This window comes from Triturus cristatus, chromosome 1_2, assembly GCF_964204655.1.
Source record: "Triturus cristatus chromosome 1_2, aTriCri1.1, whole genome shotgun sequence".
Taxonomy (NCBI): Eukaryota; Metazoa; Chordata; class Amphibia; order Caudata; family Salamandridae; genus Triturus; species Triturus cristatus.
This window is the reverse complement of record NC_140580.1, coordinates 44546029-44561973: the sequence shown is the minus strand read 5'-3', so window position 1 is coordinate 44561973 and position 15945 is coordinate 44546029. Positions and strand designations below refer to the sequence as shown.

At 46.4% G+C, this 15945-nt stretch overlaps 1 protein-coding gene across 2 annotated transcripts in view; it reads left to right on the top strand.

Annotated features, from left to right (window-relative positions):
- The window catches only part of LOC146866720 (uncharacterized), a 35334-nt gene extending 22219 nt beyond the window's left edge, over positions 1-13115 (top strand). For both annotated transcript variants that reach the window (XM_085600787.1, XM_085600796.1), the window contains exon 3: positions 9653-13115. In XM_085600787.1, coding sequence (XP_085456913.1) covers positions 9653-9949 — 297 coding nt within the window. In that variant the 3' untranslated portion in view covers positions 9950-13115. The remainder of the gene's footprint in view (positions 1-9652) is intronic.
- The last annotated feature ends 2830 nt before the right edge of the window (positions 13116-15945 follow it).

Genomic DNA, 15945 nt, shown 5'->3' with positions numbered 1-15945 from the left:
GTTACTCTGATTTGAAAACCTTTGAGTCAATGTGGAACAGCAAGTACAAAGCATCCATAATGCGGGAAAAGTATTTTCCAAGGGAAAAGAGTTTACGCACTAATTTTATACTTCATGTCCGCAATTAAATTCTTGTACTCTGGAACTTTTTCAGAAAGTGCAAGTAGACAGGAGGTGTTCCAGATGTGCATCAGTCAATTTGTTTCTTAGTTTATTTTTTAGAACACCCATTGTGGAAAAGGAACACTCGCATACATATGTGGAACCAAACAGCAAAGTATTTTATGTGCCACAGTAAAAAGGAGAGGGAATTTTTCAGGTGGCACACTTTGCCAGAAATCTTCTGATTCCTTCACCAAGAAAGAGGACTCAAACACAGAGCCGTATTGCATGTCAATTAGTTCCTTCTCAGCTTGTGCCCTTTTAAAATCAAGAAGTTCAACAGCTTCAAGATTCCTTGCACTAACCATCCATGGATCTTCTACAAGCCTGAAAAGAGAGGTGAGAATTCTAAACTGAGAAAATTGCCCCCTAATGTCCGCAGAAAGTTCCTCAGATAAGGACACAGATTGAGACTCAACAACATTTCCTGAGCTTTTTCAACTCTCTGGGTGAAAGCCTGCAACCTGGGAAAGTGTGTGAGATCACCATCTTCCAGCTGCTCTCGGAACAGGTCAAGTTTACTTCCGAAATAATATGTGGTATTCATCATTGAGGACACATGTTTCTGTCTACCAGGAAGTGCCAGATTGAGAGTGTTGAAATGTGATAAAATTTCACACAGAAAATGGAGCATGATGAGCCATTGCAAGTCATACAATTCCGGAAGGACTGTCTACGACCAATTACAAATTGTTACAATTTTGAAAGCAAAGTGCTAAACCATTCTAGAACTTTACCTTTGCTCAACCACCTTACTTCAGTATGCAACAACATGTCTGCATATTCAGTTTCAGCATCCTTCAGCAAAAAGTTAAAAAGTCTACGGTTAAGTGCTTGTGTTCGAATAAAATTAACAATTCTTACTACTTGCTTCATAACATCTTTTAGTTGTCCTTATTTTCACACTCAATGTTTCCTGATGGATTATGCAATGATATTCAATGAAAGTGGAAGATGGAGGTTTTTTTCTTAACAGAGATACAAAGCCGCTCTCATGTCCAATCATGGAGGGTGCCCCATCCGTAGTGATACTTCCAAAATTGTTAAATTGCAGGTGATGATATTCGAAGAAACTTACACATACTGGTCAATACATCCTCTCCTCTTGTGTGACCATGCAATGGCAAAAGGCAGAGGAGCTCTTCCTTTGGAATGATATTTTGTTCCAAATACCTCACCCAAGCCATTAACTGAGCCACATCACCTACATCTGTTGACTCATTACCAGCGATGCTAAAGACGGCAGGCAAGAGGGATCCAGGGCATGGCATGCAAGAGCGATCCTGAGGAAGGGAGGCAAAAGGGATCCTTGGGGCTGCAGGCAAAAGGGAACCTAGGGGTGACAGGCAAGAGGGATCTCACGACCGATTGAGCGCATTGATAACTTTTTCTAGAACACTGTCACCTATTGGCTCAATTCTACATGTTCATGTGGAATCTGACAGTAGTAATGCCCCTATTTCCTTCATCGTGTTTGCTTAATTAGAATAGTTGAAAATAAAATGTCTGCTGCCGAAACATTTCTTAACCAGCTCTGCCTCTGTAAATGTTTTCTTATGTTATGTAAGCAAGAAGCATAACTGGAAGGATGCCTCAGTTACAGCCTCAGATTTTTTCATCTGACACAGATAGAGCTTTTGTTGGGATAGAAGTGCGTGCTTCAGTAATGCCACTTTAGAAGAACATGGTTTTGAGGACACTGGGAAGTTTTTTGTGAAGTCAGATTGCGGGGTTTTGTAATGCCGCTCCAAGTGATATCTTTTGAGGACATTAACCTTTTCTTTGCAAAGGAGACAAGTAGCTTTCTCTTTTGGACATTTCACAAAAAATATCCTTCTTCCCACGAAACCTTGAACACCCTGTGTTTACTCTGTATGGATCTGGGTCTTTTGCAAGACTATGTTACCAGGCTGTATGCAATTTCTGTTGGGTTCCTTATGAGCACTGCAGGAGAACAGGATTTGTGTTCACGACCAATGGCACGACCCTGTCTCATGACAGATGGCACAACCCCATCTCATCACCAATGGCACGACCCTGTCTCACGACCGATGGAATGACTCCGTCTTAGTTACAGAACTCTGCACACAACCAACGAGGTGACACTTGAGTGATGCTATTTGGGGGGAAACGTGTTTGAAAATAAAATTTGGTGTTAAAAAATGTAAGTGTCCACATTGAGTGTTTAATTTTCGCTGCATTTTATGACAATGCCCTATTTGACATATTTTGATGAATTCATGACATAAAGCAAGAGGATCCTGAGGCAAGCAGGTAAGAAGGTCCCAAGCAGCAGGCAGGTGTGAGGTTTACTGGAGTTGCAGACAAGGGAGGGTCCTGTGGAAGGTTATAGCCACTCTGTTGCAGTTGGACAGAGACCTCATGTACACAGGGGCTAGAGCCAAACTGGACCATGAAGTCCTGGGGGTGGTGGCAAAGGGTACTGAGAGCATCCTCGAGCAGGCGAACAAGAGGAGCCCTGAGTAGATGGGTAAAAGGCATCCTGTGACAGGTGAGGAGGTGTCCTGGAGCAGGCGGGAAACGGCATCCTGGGTAAAGTGAGCAAGAGGTGCCCTGGGGCAGGTGAGCAAGAGGTGCCCTGGGGCAGGTGAGTGAGAGGTGCCCTGGGGCAGGTGAGTAAGAGGTGCCCTGGGGCAGGCGAGTAAGAGGTGCCCTGGGGCAGGTGAGCAAGAGGTGCCCTGGGGCAGGTGGTGGACTTGGGCAGAGGTGTAGCTGCTTCTTGGGAGAGATGTCGGAGGGCCCTGGCTGAGGCAATCAGGATTCTAGTAGGGGTGGACATGCGCTCTCATAAAAGGCAGACAAGATGTGTCCCACAGCAGGAAGGCAAGATAAGAGCTGATGTGGGCAAGCCAGAATGGTAGGAGGCATCCTGGAGCAGACGGGCAAAAGGTGTCTTGGGGCAGTCTGGCAAGAGGCGATCTAGGGTGGGCAGACAAGAGCCAAGCTGGAGCAAGGAGATAAGAGATGTCCTGGGACAGTCCTAGCGGTGAGGTGAATGGAGTCCTGGAGAGGTAAGAGGAGAGGAAGGTAGAGGTGAGAGGGAGACCGTGCCGATCCGTCAGGGTAGGATCAACTTCGTGATTCCGCCAGGGGAACCGACACTAGAGTTCAGTGTCAACGGCGACCGGTACTGTTACAGCCCGGAACAGACTCAATAAGGGTGAATATTTAATTAACTTTGTCGAAACCAAAGGTACCCCCACATTTTTTAGGGTGCTGTAAGGGTGGCCTCCTTTTCACTGTTAGTGTTGGGTGACCACCACCAAACAATGTGTAGGTAGTATTTGATAAGGTCCTGAGGAATTGCCATCGATTTGATACTAAGGCAAGAAACATGTCTACCTCATTTCATAAGCGTAGAAATTCACAACATTAAGTGACTATACGTGATTTTTTCATTTTAATTAGGGGAGTAGCCAACTTCATTAAAATTATTTTGATTGGACTATTTTGCCCTATTTTAAACTTCACTTCATATTTCACATTCACCTACACGACACTAGGACCCTCACTCACACATCACCTGTCGGCCTTGGAATAAAGATCTCCGTTAAGTAGGCCCCATCACGGGCACCTGATCGGGCATTGCAGTGCCGGCCCGAGTAGGAGCAGACCCGATGATGAAGCAAGGCACCTACTTGTTGGGTGTGTGAGGGGTCTTTTTCCAAAAAGGAGATTCCTCTCCTGTCTTTTACTGATTTCCACCCAACAGTTACTATCCGTCATCTTCCTTTTGATAGGAACTGCATACTAATTGTGTTTACAGAGGTGAGAGATACCCTGAGGAAGGAGGGCGAAATGGGCAACGGAGAAGGCCTGTTGGTAGGATGTTTGTGCAGGCTTGAGAAAGCGATGCTGATGAAGCAGTCTGGAGAAAGGGTGGCACTGGTGTTGAATTTCCATTGAAATTCTTTAGGAGGTAACTTTGCTTCCTTACTGTATTCAAATAACACACTAGTTCCCACTCATGTTAGTGTGCACAAGGAACAAGGACACATCACTTTAGTGAAAAGGATATTTCCAGCACATCCTGCACATTTCCTGGGTGCAGGGATGGCCCACCCTAGCCCATGCATGCCTCTGTGGCGCTCCGAATGATGTTCACATGGGATGTCCCATACATGGCAACATTCTACATCTGGCAAGTGCGAGATTTTGAAGACAAAAAAATAATCAGGGAATGCATTTTACCCATTGACATACATTGAAGTAGGAGAGGCAAATTTAGGCAAGAGACAGGTAAAATGACAGGTAAAACAAAGTCATTTTTTGCTTCGAAAATCGGGAGTCTCCTGTCCGAAGGAGTCTAAAGGCATGTTTGGTATTGTTTCATCATGGGAACGTCACCCATGCACAGACTGTGCCATGTCCTGCTCAGCGTGCAGGTGCCATCACTGTGCCCACAGCCGGGGCCTGCTCGTGCAGTGCAGACTCAGACCTCTGTAGCTCAATGTGACAGGAATACATTTTCTTTATAAAGAGTTCACCATAAAAAGATAGCCTGGAGTCCTGCACCTAGCTGGCTTACAGGATGCAATCCGAAGGGTGGCACAGCGTGTGCTGTGGGATCCAACACCTTTGGTACTGTGAAATGAAAGGTCACCGAGAGAGGAGGTTGAACAAATGCATGCATTTGTAGTTTCTCTTTGCAGTGACTACAGACAACCATGTACTACACTTCATGTTCATCACATAAACATAGTCTTGCTAGTATTTAATCTATTCACTTTACGTAACAGGAAGGCAAACTGTCATGAATATATCAGGGAACGGCTTGTGGCCCACTTCTGGCTGCAGATCCGGGCTCCACAATCAAGTAGGCATATCATTGGCGGCCCATACTGTGCAACAGGGGTGAGGAACACACACTAATTCTGTTTCATACACATACACCCAGGACATATACATGTACACACCCATTCACAAATAAACATTCATACATATACATATGCACGCACCCAACATTACAAAACAAAAACCTGCCGGCGGCAGCAGTGATCTTGGGTGCCTCTGTTACCTGGAGGAAGGGACGTTGTGAAATGTCAGTTAGCTGGGTGAGGATCAAGGCAGGTAAGTGTGCTGAAAAAGAAAGCCTGCAGCAAAACAGTGGTTCTGTTGGGAATCTACTTAATTTAAACAGCACTGAATGCATTTGATAACTGTTCCATTATTCCTTTAACAACAGTTATATAGACACACACATATAAATCAATTTAGAGGACACAACATGTTTTTCTTTTTACTATATTTGAATCAAGAATTATATATTGCTACTACACAGGACTGACCAACAATAACTGAAATGTAACATAAAACACTTAGTGACTAATAGTGCTTAGTGACAGGACCTTCAAACATAAATTGGCATAAAAAACATATATATATACATAATGACACACTTATACTTTAAACACTAATGGTCCAAAATCGGATAGCATATAACACCACAGTATAAGTTATTCAGTGATTCAAATGGTGGAATTGCATGGACCAATTAGACAGGTAACGTCGACGTTTCGACCCTAAGAAGGAGTGCAGCTTTGTGCGCATCTAAAGCGGGTCTTCATCAGGACAAAAAGAAACACGTATGGCTGCCTGAGGACTAGGAAAGAAATTAATTATCCTGGGGTCGCATACGGAGATGTCAGCCAACCTCTCAGTCAGATCAATATGTTCTTAAAATACGTTTGTTCACAGCAAATAAAGCGGTGCCGTCGTAACGATCAACCAGATTTTATGTTGCTGCAGAGAGGAGGCTCAGTCTCTGTGCCACTGCCAAAAATCCCGTGGACTGTCGGAGAGCGCGCGCAACCACCAGTAACAGGGTTACTGGGTTACCCCATTATCTTTAATGGGGAAAAAAAAATCCAGCAACCTCCATGCCTTCTTTTAAAAGCCTCTCTCGCTGCTGTGATGCAAGCAAATGATGTCACAGAGGCAGATGAAGGTGGAGGCGCAGATGGGCATGCAAGATACTGATTGTCCGCACATGTCCCTTTGATGCTTTTCCTGGCGAATGCGGCTCCCGAGGAATCACAACAGCAGAAATGGTGCAGAATCCATGACTACTGTTGTTTTCAATGGAGGCCGTATGGAAAAAGCCTGGCGGGCCACAAGTGTCCTGTGGGCCTTACTTTGAGTACCGCCGCCTTGGACGAACTACACACGCTATGACTTACGGAACACTGTGTCTGAACCTCACATGCACAAGCAGAGCAGAACTGGAAAGATACATACAAGAGACCATATTACAGCACACCTCACTCCCTTAAAGACATTCACAATAAAAGCAAGTATGACTCAAGTACACAAAATACTGGCTACTACACTCTCAATCACCTTATGCAGATACAGGAACAAAGTTTCCCAAGAACAGGTTCAACCACATTCCCATCCAACTGAAACCATGAATGTCCCTATGCCCATATCATGAACACATCAAGACGATTCATATCCCACTAATAGGGCAGACAGTAAAACCCTACCATACTCAAAGGACACAGAAAACCCATTTACCCCTACACACCAGTGCACTGGGAAATGCAACTCTTTGCCCACTAGAAGGTATGGCAACTCACATACCTCTATCAGGACATTTACCCATTAATGCACACAGGACACAATACATCTGTGCAAGCCTATCTCTCAAGGCACAAGAAAAAACCTTTTATCACACAAACGTAAACCTGCTGAACCCATCTAGCAAGTGCCTAGCTAACATACAAAGCCACTACAACACTGCACCAAGCGTGCACAACATCATGACAGACATCAGTATAAAACAAGCATTTGCAAAGTCATTAGGTCTGGCTTACCTTTAAAGTCCTGACAAAAACATTTTTAAAAAAGCCTATTGCAGTGAAAAAACACAAAATAGAAAACGATTGTTGTCTGGATACGATGTGTATATGAGATTAAGGATTTACTGTTGTGGTCATTAAGTGTACTTTATAAATGTACACTAAATTACCCATATAAACATAGTGCCTCTTGCATTCCAATATAAGCACTTCATAGGAGGCGGAGTGATAGGCCAAACAGCCAATAGCACGAGGTGAGAGACAGATCCTCCTTTGAGTGGAACCTAAGCCTGCTCTGTATGTTTTCTAGCATTGGTAACAATAGATGTGCGGACAGCGGTTCTAGCAAGGCAAGACTAAACATTCCTGCACCTAACGTAGTGCTCTATCTCCTCATCATTCTCTGACCTGGCACCCAAGACCATGTCAATGTTGTACTAAGCGGAGATTCAGGCCAAGCACAAATGTCACTTTTTTCGGTACCTTCCTCAACACACAATGTACAGTGTCCAGTTCTGGACTCTGTGCCCGGAAACGTCCTCGGGAGGTATCACAATTAAGTCAGTAGCACAGCCTCTCCTCTAAACGCCCAACCACTTATCTTGCCACATCTCATCTTTTCTTGAACACCACATCCTGACACAGTCAATACTTTCATACACACTAGGGGTTTAATGGGAGAGAGAAACCCACCCAGAAGCGTACCACTCCCTGCCGATATAGAATTCACACAAAGTACATCTGTTCTCTAACACAATGGGGAATGAAGACAGTTGTCTGTTGGAGAGTGCTTTTCTTAGGACTCTCGCTCACCCGGATGTGGCACGCTTCATCAATGGGTTCCCTCCTCACACCAGGACTGCAAGGTGCCTGGTGTGGGCTACGACTCTCCAATGGAGAGAAGTAGAGGTGTTTTAGGTTAGATGAGCAATATGTTCAGAGTAAGGGGCAGAGTGCAAGCAAAAGGAGGATGTGTTATGGGTACAACTATCCCCCGGAGGGCTGAAAATCAGCTTTATTCTGGTGCCCCCAGTGGATAGGGTTACAATAGGGTTTGCCAGTTTTGATGAGTTGTGAGTTTTTGGTGAGTGAGGTTGGAGAGCTGTACCAAATGATGTAATTACTTGAACGGTACGGGTGCGAACTTTCCAGAAAATGAGTATGTTTGATTATAAGTGGCTTATGATAGCAAATACTGAAGGATGCCTTTGTAGTCAGTAATTACGTATTTCAGTGATATCAGCTGTCTGCCAAGGTCCGTCCAGTCTGCCATTTACCCTTTCCCTGTACTGGGCAGTAATAAAGAAGAAAGACTCTCCCCACAACACATCAGCCAGGTGTGCTTAGATCTGGGTGGCTTTTAATGAGTGGTGAGAAGGTCTTGACTGTGCTTCCACTTGAGTACAAAGAAAACGCCTGGTAAAGTACATGCAAATTATTTTATAATAATAAACAAATCGTTCATGTTTTTCTATTCAATTATTACTCCTCAGTCCAACGTGGTTCTCATTTCATTGAGCTGGGGAGTTTGACAGGATGATCGATCCAAGTGTTTGACCTCCTACATGGTAGTGAGCGTTTACCTGGCACAACAACATTACATCTGTTTATTGCTATGCATACATATTCCCAACTAGGGGGGTGATTAGGAAGCCGGGCCGGCGGTGGGGATCCGCCTGCCATCCCAACCCGATTTACCCCCTGCCATATTATAATGGCAGGAGGTATCGCGGCGCACGGAAAGTGTGTCTGCTGCTTTTCCGCCGCTCGGCAATCGTTACGATTGCCGGCTGGCAAGACTTGGGCCTTAATATGGTGGCGGTGCCTAGCAGGCACCGCCATTCATATTAGTATGTATACTTATAGAGGCCTTTCCACGGCGGTGATGCCGCCATGGAAAGGCGGGTGGGGAATTGCTTTGGGGGCCCGTTGCGGGCCCCCGGGGCGGGTGGGGGGCTGCACTTGGGGGGTACCTATGGTACCCCCCTACATTGACATGCACAAGGTGGCAGGCACCTCACGGTGCCTGCCACGTTGTGCATGGCAATGCACAACATGGCACTTTGGCATTGCGGCGGGTGCTGCTTACAGTAGCACCCGCCGCAATGCCAAAAATGCGGAATGCGACCGCCAGGGTTGTGGTCGCATCCTAATTAGCGGTGCGGGACCGCCGCACGTCAGGCGGCTGGTCTCAGCACCGATAGGGTGGTGGTCGGACTAAAGTCTGCCCGCCATCCTATTAACCCCCTAGGTGTTTAGATAGAAGGCTCAGCCCAGGTGATTCCACGAAACCGTCATAGGTTGTGAAAAAAGACTCTATCAACTAATAATGGGAGCGGTGGGGCACATGGACCAGAGTGGCTGACTCTAGAGCGCGGGGCTCACGGTTCGATCCCCAACAACGTCATCTCAGCTCAGCATCAGGTGACTAGCAGTAGCTCGCTTAATCTCCCTGACAGCCCCCAGCCCCTCAGTACCCTTAGATGCGCATTACAAATATGGGATTTAGAAAGTCAGGTTTGCTATGACGTCGTCTGCAAAGATCTTATACTTTACTTTGCTTTGTCAGTCCCTAAAAAAGTAATTGCAGAAGAATTCCCCCACAAAGTTGTTTGGTGCTGTCCGGCCTGGACCCGTTGTTAATTCTTTAATTTGACCTCTTTTTCCAGGAAACCGCAAAGGACAACGAAGAGGAGGAAGGCGAGCAGGCAGAGGACAAGGGTCCGGGCGCAGAGGTCGTGCTTGCCCCAGCCGCCCTGGCCATACACCGCAGCCACGACCGCCAGAAGGACCGCGAGAAGGAGCGTCACAAGCTGAGGGAGCGGGAGAAACGGCACGAAGCGGAGAAACAGCGAGAGCGCCAGAGACATGCCGAGCAAGAGCGCCAGAGGCAGAGGGAGAGGCAGAAACAGAGAGATCGCCAAAAGCAGCAGGCAGATCGGCAGAGGCAGAAGAAGAAGAAGTAAAGGGGCGGAGGGGGCAGGGGAAGAGAGGAAGAGAGCGGTGTCAAGAAGGGAAGGGGGTGTGTAGAAAGAAGAAGACTGGGAAGAGGGCATGGGTTAAGGAGTGTGTGTGTGGTGAGAGAGAGAGACACCAAGTAGAAGGAATAGGGATTCATGAATGAAAGGAAAGATGGTAGAGGAAATGAAAAGAGAGCTAGAGGGGAGTGCAGATGCCACAAGCGGGCAATCCCATCCGCTCTCAGACTGTCCCACCCGGCCCTCTAACGCCTGTCTGGCTTCCTAAAGTTCGTACCTGAAGAGCCCCCTCATGGTATGTCAGACAAGAAGATCCAGACTCCGAGTTTACATGAATAGTTCCTTATTTATTCCACTACATACAGGGCTAATACTCTCAGAGTACTCTCTCGCAACAAGAGCGCACTACATCTAGGGCATGAGTTATACGTGCCCGGCAACCGCACCCCATGCAGGTAAGAGTGGCGGGGCCGCGTGGAAGGGGGGATTTTGACGGACGATGACGAGGGAAAATTAAATAAATAATTAATTTTCCCTCATAGTCGTTTGTCGAAAACCCCGCCTCCCCCACCCGGCCCACCGCCCCCCACTCTTACCTGCACGGGCCGCGGCTGGTGCCCGCTGACTTCACCTTGCCTCCCTGACGGAAGCAGGACAAGATAACTCTTCCCTCCCCCTCCCCTAGTCATGCACCTCAGATTATCCATAGACCGCAAGAAAGAGCGACTTCTGTGCGGCAGTGCACCTTCAAGGTGGTTCTACACCCGCTACAGCCTCCTTGAAGATGAAGAGAACCGAGCGCCAGGCTCCAAGGCTTCACCCTTCTAAGAGAGGGAGAGGTGAATTGAGAGGCTAGTTGGAATAGGTATCTGAGCCCTATGGGGTCTCTACAGAACCGGTGCTTCTATAACTAGAGGTAAAGCAAACATTAGGGAGTCACCAACAATGGCCAGATTCTGCATCTCACTGTAAATCCCACTTCGGGCTCGTATTGTGTTTGGCCTAATTTCGGATTTCGAGTTGGACGCACATTTTGGATGGATTCAAGTTTTGTTGCTCAGCACAAATTCCATTAGGTATCACGTGGCGCAATATACAAAGAAATAGGTTGGAAAGAGGAAGAATTTGCCATTTTACCAATCGTTAAAACTAAAACAGCAAGTTATTCCTCATTCTGGCATGTAACTCTTAGAATTGGGTGGTAAACACCCTGAGCATGCAGTAAGCAGTGTTTATATCAAAACTTGGGATTCCAATCCTTGCCATCGGAATTCACAACCACACTCAGAACTAGGGTCTTGTCCGTGAGTGGTGGGTACTCCTGAGGCAAAATGTTATTTTATCATGCCTGCCATACATCATTCCTGAGGGTATGTCTCTGTCCAAGGGGAAACAAGGGATGCTGCCCGTGTGTGACCCAGTGGGAAATCTCCACCCTACTAGAAGATAATCTCATGACTAAGGTCAAACATGGAGATCCGAGTTTGTCACCCAGATCTAAACATGGTTCCTTCTGCCAGTCCCAATAGCACAGAGATGAGCATGATTCACACACAAATTCTGAAATCACCCATGTGATTGAGGGGGTCACCTTTCTTAAAAATCTTGAGACACTTCTGCCACCCGTTTTTAGGCAAAAGATCAAAGAGCGGATATGACACTTCAAGAGGCATTAGGACTGAGACATTTGAAAACTAAGAGCAAAATAAATGTTTTGTCCATCTCTCCTTCTTTAAAGAGAACAAACAAGAGTCAGAGGGCAGAGTGGTGGAAAGACTAAGTAATGTGAGGGTAGTGATTTAGCACATGAAGCGGGAAAGAGTGTGTGAGGGTATGAAAGACAATAAGGGTCAAACGAAGTAGAGTAGCGCATGGTCATGAAAAATAAGGCGAGTGTGAGCTGAAAAAGAAGGCGGTCTTAAGACGGAGAAAGCACAGCTGCTGCAGTAGTGACATTTGTCTTCTAAATGCAATAACTGGAATATTACAGGAAACATAAGTGACTGTTTTTAATCATCATAAAGCAAAGGACTTTAATAAAAAACATTTAAAGAACATTATCCTCCAAGATTTGGGTTCTGGTTATCAGAAACAGGCACCTACACCCTGCAAACTCAACAAAAGGAAAGACAACCAGTGAACTCGACAATTTGATATAAATGTAAAACAGTCAAATGGTCTAGACTTCCTTACGCAAAAGATATTGTGAAGATGAGAACATAAAAGACACATACCACACCCACACTGATGGCGACAAGCAAATGTTCGCGAAAAATACCACCAGGCTCAATCACTGCCACCATGCAAGGAACCAGCTCAACATCTGAAATAAAAAGCCATGACTATTGTAGTCCGAATAGCAGAACACGAGAAGCCGGTTTTGTAATCGGAACATTAGGGAACAAAGAGAAGATTTAATTCGGTGAGGAGGAAAACAAAGCAACAAGACGGTGGCTTGAAATGGGAGAAGCCCTCTGTGCTGAGACCCTTTGAGAGAGTCACAGGTGACGCATAGCACTTCACTTGAAAACTGAGACTGGCAGCTGAGCTCTGACACCTCTAGGACCCTGCGGAGCTGGGCTAATGCTGCAGATTGAGAAGCTGCTGCAGAGATGGGAATACTTGGGAAACAGGTCTGTGGGAGACGTTTACTGACCGCTTGTTGTAAGGGAGGCATTGGTTGGATTTTAAAAGCTTGTAGCTTGCCACTCTACAGACTCCAACACATCTAGGTACGAGAGATCATACAACCATCACTTCGGAAAAAACATTCTCACCTGAAAGGTGTCCATTTTGGGACTAGCCATGTATTGTAGCATTCATGGAGACGAGAGATTGGGGCTGAGGTGGATATGTGTCGGGAAAGTGTTCCACTGTCATGGGGCACAAATTGTGGCCCTGCACCACTTCTACAAGCCTAGATGTGGGCTTCAGTGGAGCACAGTGAGTAGTCTGGGCAATAAGGGGTGATATATTTGCTTCCGTCCACCGCCATCATATCATGTACACATTTGGAAACGAGGCATGTTCCATCGTGAATGGATTCAGCCATATTTTTTAGACCAGACCATAGTCACACTCCTACATTTTGGACTGATTGCAAGCATTTATGTCGGTAAGCTGGTAAACATTTGTAAATCTCATTGGCAGAGCACTCCTTGGTGTTAATTAACGATGTAATTAGCATGATTGCGATTCAGTGGAGATACGATGTGTGGGAAGCTGGCACTTTATATGAAATACCAAAAGGAGATATATTGTGCAAAGAGTCCAGGGGTTTGCTTATGAGTGGACAGGGGCTTGCTCCAGCAATCCCAAGGTGCTCTTCTAGGAGGTAGTGTGGCCGAGCATCCTCAGGCTTATCAGAGAGGAGTGTTAGACATCTGCAAATACACACAATAGTCAATAAATGATGCACACGGCTCAATAAGGAGATCCACACCAATTTATTAAAAAATAACACATATCTTGATATATATTTAACCAGCAGAACCAATTCGATCAGGGAAGTATGTTTTGCAATAGAAATGCTTATGTCTTCAAAACGTCAACACAGTAGAATATTTAGAGGCTGTAATGGTACCCTATGGGAGAAAGAACAGGTACAGCATTCAGGTACAGTACAGCGACTTACGGGACCAATCTCCAGGAGTTAAGTCAAGCACCAGCAGAGCACCACCAGTGGCAGTAGGGTGACTGGGTGCAGGGGTGCAACCAGCATTGGGAGCCCAATGTTACTTTATAGGGATCGGTCATTGTGTAAAGAGGCTGCAGGCTTTGAATGGGATGCCAGTCGGGCTGAACCAACTGGGGGTCTCAGGCCTCATGATGTTCGGGGACATAGGAACACCTTAGGTTCTCTTCTCCATTGCACAGGGGTGACCGCTGTAGAGGTGTCTTTAGGCATTGGGTTTTCCTTACCAGTAGCAGTGGCGGTAGAGGGGGCCTGCGTACAGAGGCTGCAGGCGATGTTGGGGACTCCAAGAGAGGAGAAGTACCACAGTGGACTCAGTCTTTGGAGAGCTGGGGGACCATGCTGATGCCATTGGTCCACTTCAACTCAGGCTTGGAGCAACAGGTGCAGGGGTGCCCTTAGGCATCCGGTCCTCACGGTCTTGAAGTCCTCTCAGGTCTCTTGAGTTGCATGCAAAGTGCAGGGAAGACAGTCCACTGCTTCACGGGAGTTCTTGGTTCCTGGGTGAAGTACTGGCAGGTCTCCCTGGCTTTGGAGAGACAGCAGCTGCAGGACAAGTCGTCTTTTGGCATAATTGCCGAAGTCAGCAGGCAGGCTGGACGGCCGGGAGGCCGGCAGTGTTGGCCCCAAGTCAGTTGATAGGTCTTCAGTTCTTGCTCTTTAGAACTCTTCACACCTGTCTTCTTCTTTCAGGTTGGCAGGATCTGCTTCTCTGGTGCCAGGGGCTTCCCTAAATACTGAATTTAGGGCCATTAGGGCAAAGTAGGGTAGTAGCCAGTGGGCTAATGTCCCTTGGAGTTACTGTGGGAAGTGGGCATAACCCTGTCCCAGATCTCCTAAGTTTGCCATCACAAAGATGGCCAAGTCTGAAAAGTCATGTCCACTTCAGGTTAGGCCACCTTTTGGGTAGTATTAGCCTGGCAGTGGCATGCCTACCTGACTAGCTAATTTTCCCGCCTATCCAGGTACCAAAGGGCTCTGGACAAAGGGGGTTTGTTTCCTCCCCTGTGAGGTGAGCCAGACTCGCATTTCAATGGCAAGGGCTTCATTGAAGCTTGTCCACCTGAGAGTGCTAATCAGCAGGTGATCATGTGGGAGGGGTCGTTATCACCCTCTCCCCAAGCAGGCTTTGTTTCTGACCTCCTGAGAGCAAAGGCTCTCACCCTCAGGGTCAAACACTCGTCTCTGGTGGCAGGCTGGAAGAAACCAGTCATCCAACGCACCCGGCGCTGATAGGCTTTCAGGGGGCACCTCCAAGGTGCCCTCTGGGTACATGTGTTAATAAATCCAACACTGGAATCAGTGTGGGTTTATTAATATGAGATGTGTGATACCAAAAATCCCTATTTTCAGTGAAGCCACCATCATGTAGCCGGGGAACTTGTTTTCACCAAGGTCCAGCACATGTTTTAAAATGGTTTCCCTGTTCACTTGCACTGGCAGTAATAGAACTGACCAGCACAGGGGTATATCTGTTCAGGCAGATATGCTCTCACATATAATATAATGCACCCTGCCTTAGGGCTGTAAGGCTTGCTGTAGGGGTGAATTATAAATATTAGATGCAGTGCTAGGGGACATGACTCCCAGGGAGAGGTTACATGTCGTGCTGTCACCTTTGTCTGCACCAAAACACGCAGCCTGCAGTGGCAGTCTTGCATGTGTTTGGTGAGGGGTCTCTTACAGTCCCATAAAATACAAATGAGAGAATGAGTCAATATATCGGGCTCATGCCTACATTTCATAAACATTCCAAACACAGAATTGGTGCTACAACCTCTTAGCGTTCTTAGGGAAATCTCCCTAAAGCCCTGGTTCGAGTCAACCTACCTACCTACTGCTACTCTCCCAACAGAGAAATGGACAATTCCAAGAATTGGATGAGGTACGCTCACTCACTTAATGTGACATGCTTCATCATTTGCCACCTCTTCCCACCCTGGTGAGATGATACTACCAGGGTGGACTCGACCTCAGGGGGGGCTGACCTGAGGGAGTTCTTAGAAATTGCTTATTTTCTCTGGATAAAATACTAGGGTCAAGTTCAGTAATTAAAAAGCCTTAGGAAATTTCACAAAGTATCCTTTATTCAGGTGGTATCCTAGGCTTGAATAAAAACTACCGTACGGTATTCTCAGAGGACATACGTGGTTGCTATAACCCTTAAGTATGCTTAGTTGTCTTGCCAACATTTTTCTGCCTATCTACTAGAGCCTACAGGTCTCGGGCATTCCTCAGGGCTGGATATATGCATCCTTACACTTATTTAATAATAGTAAAGTGTACCATA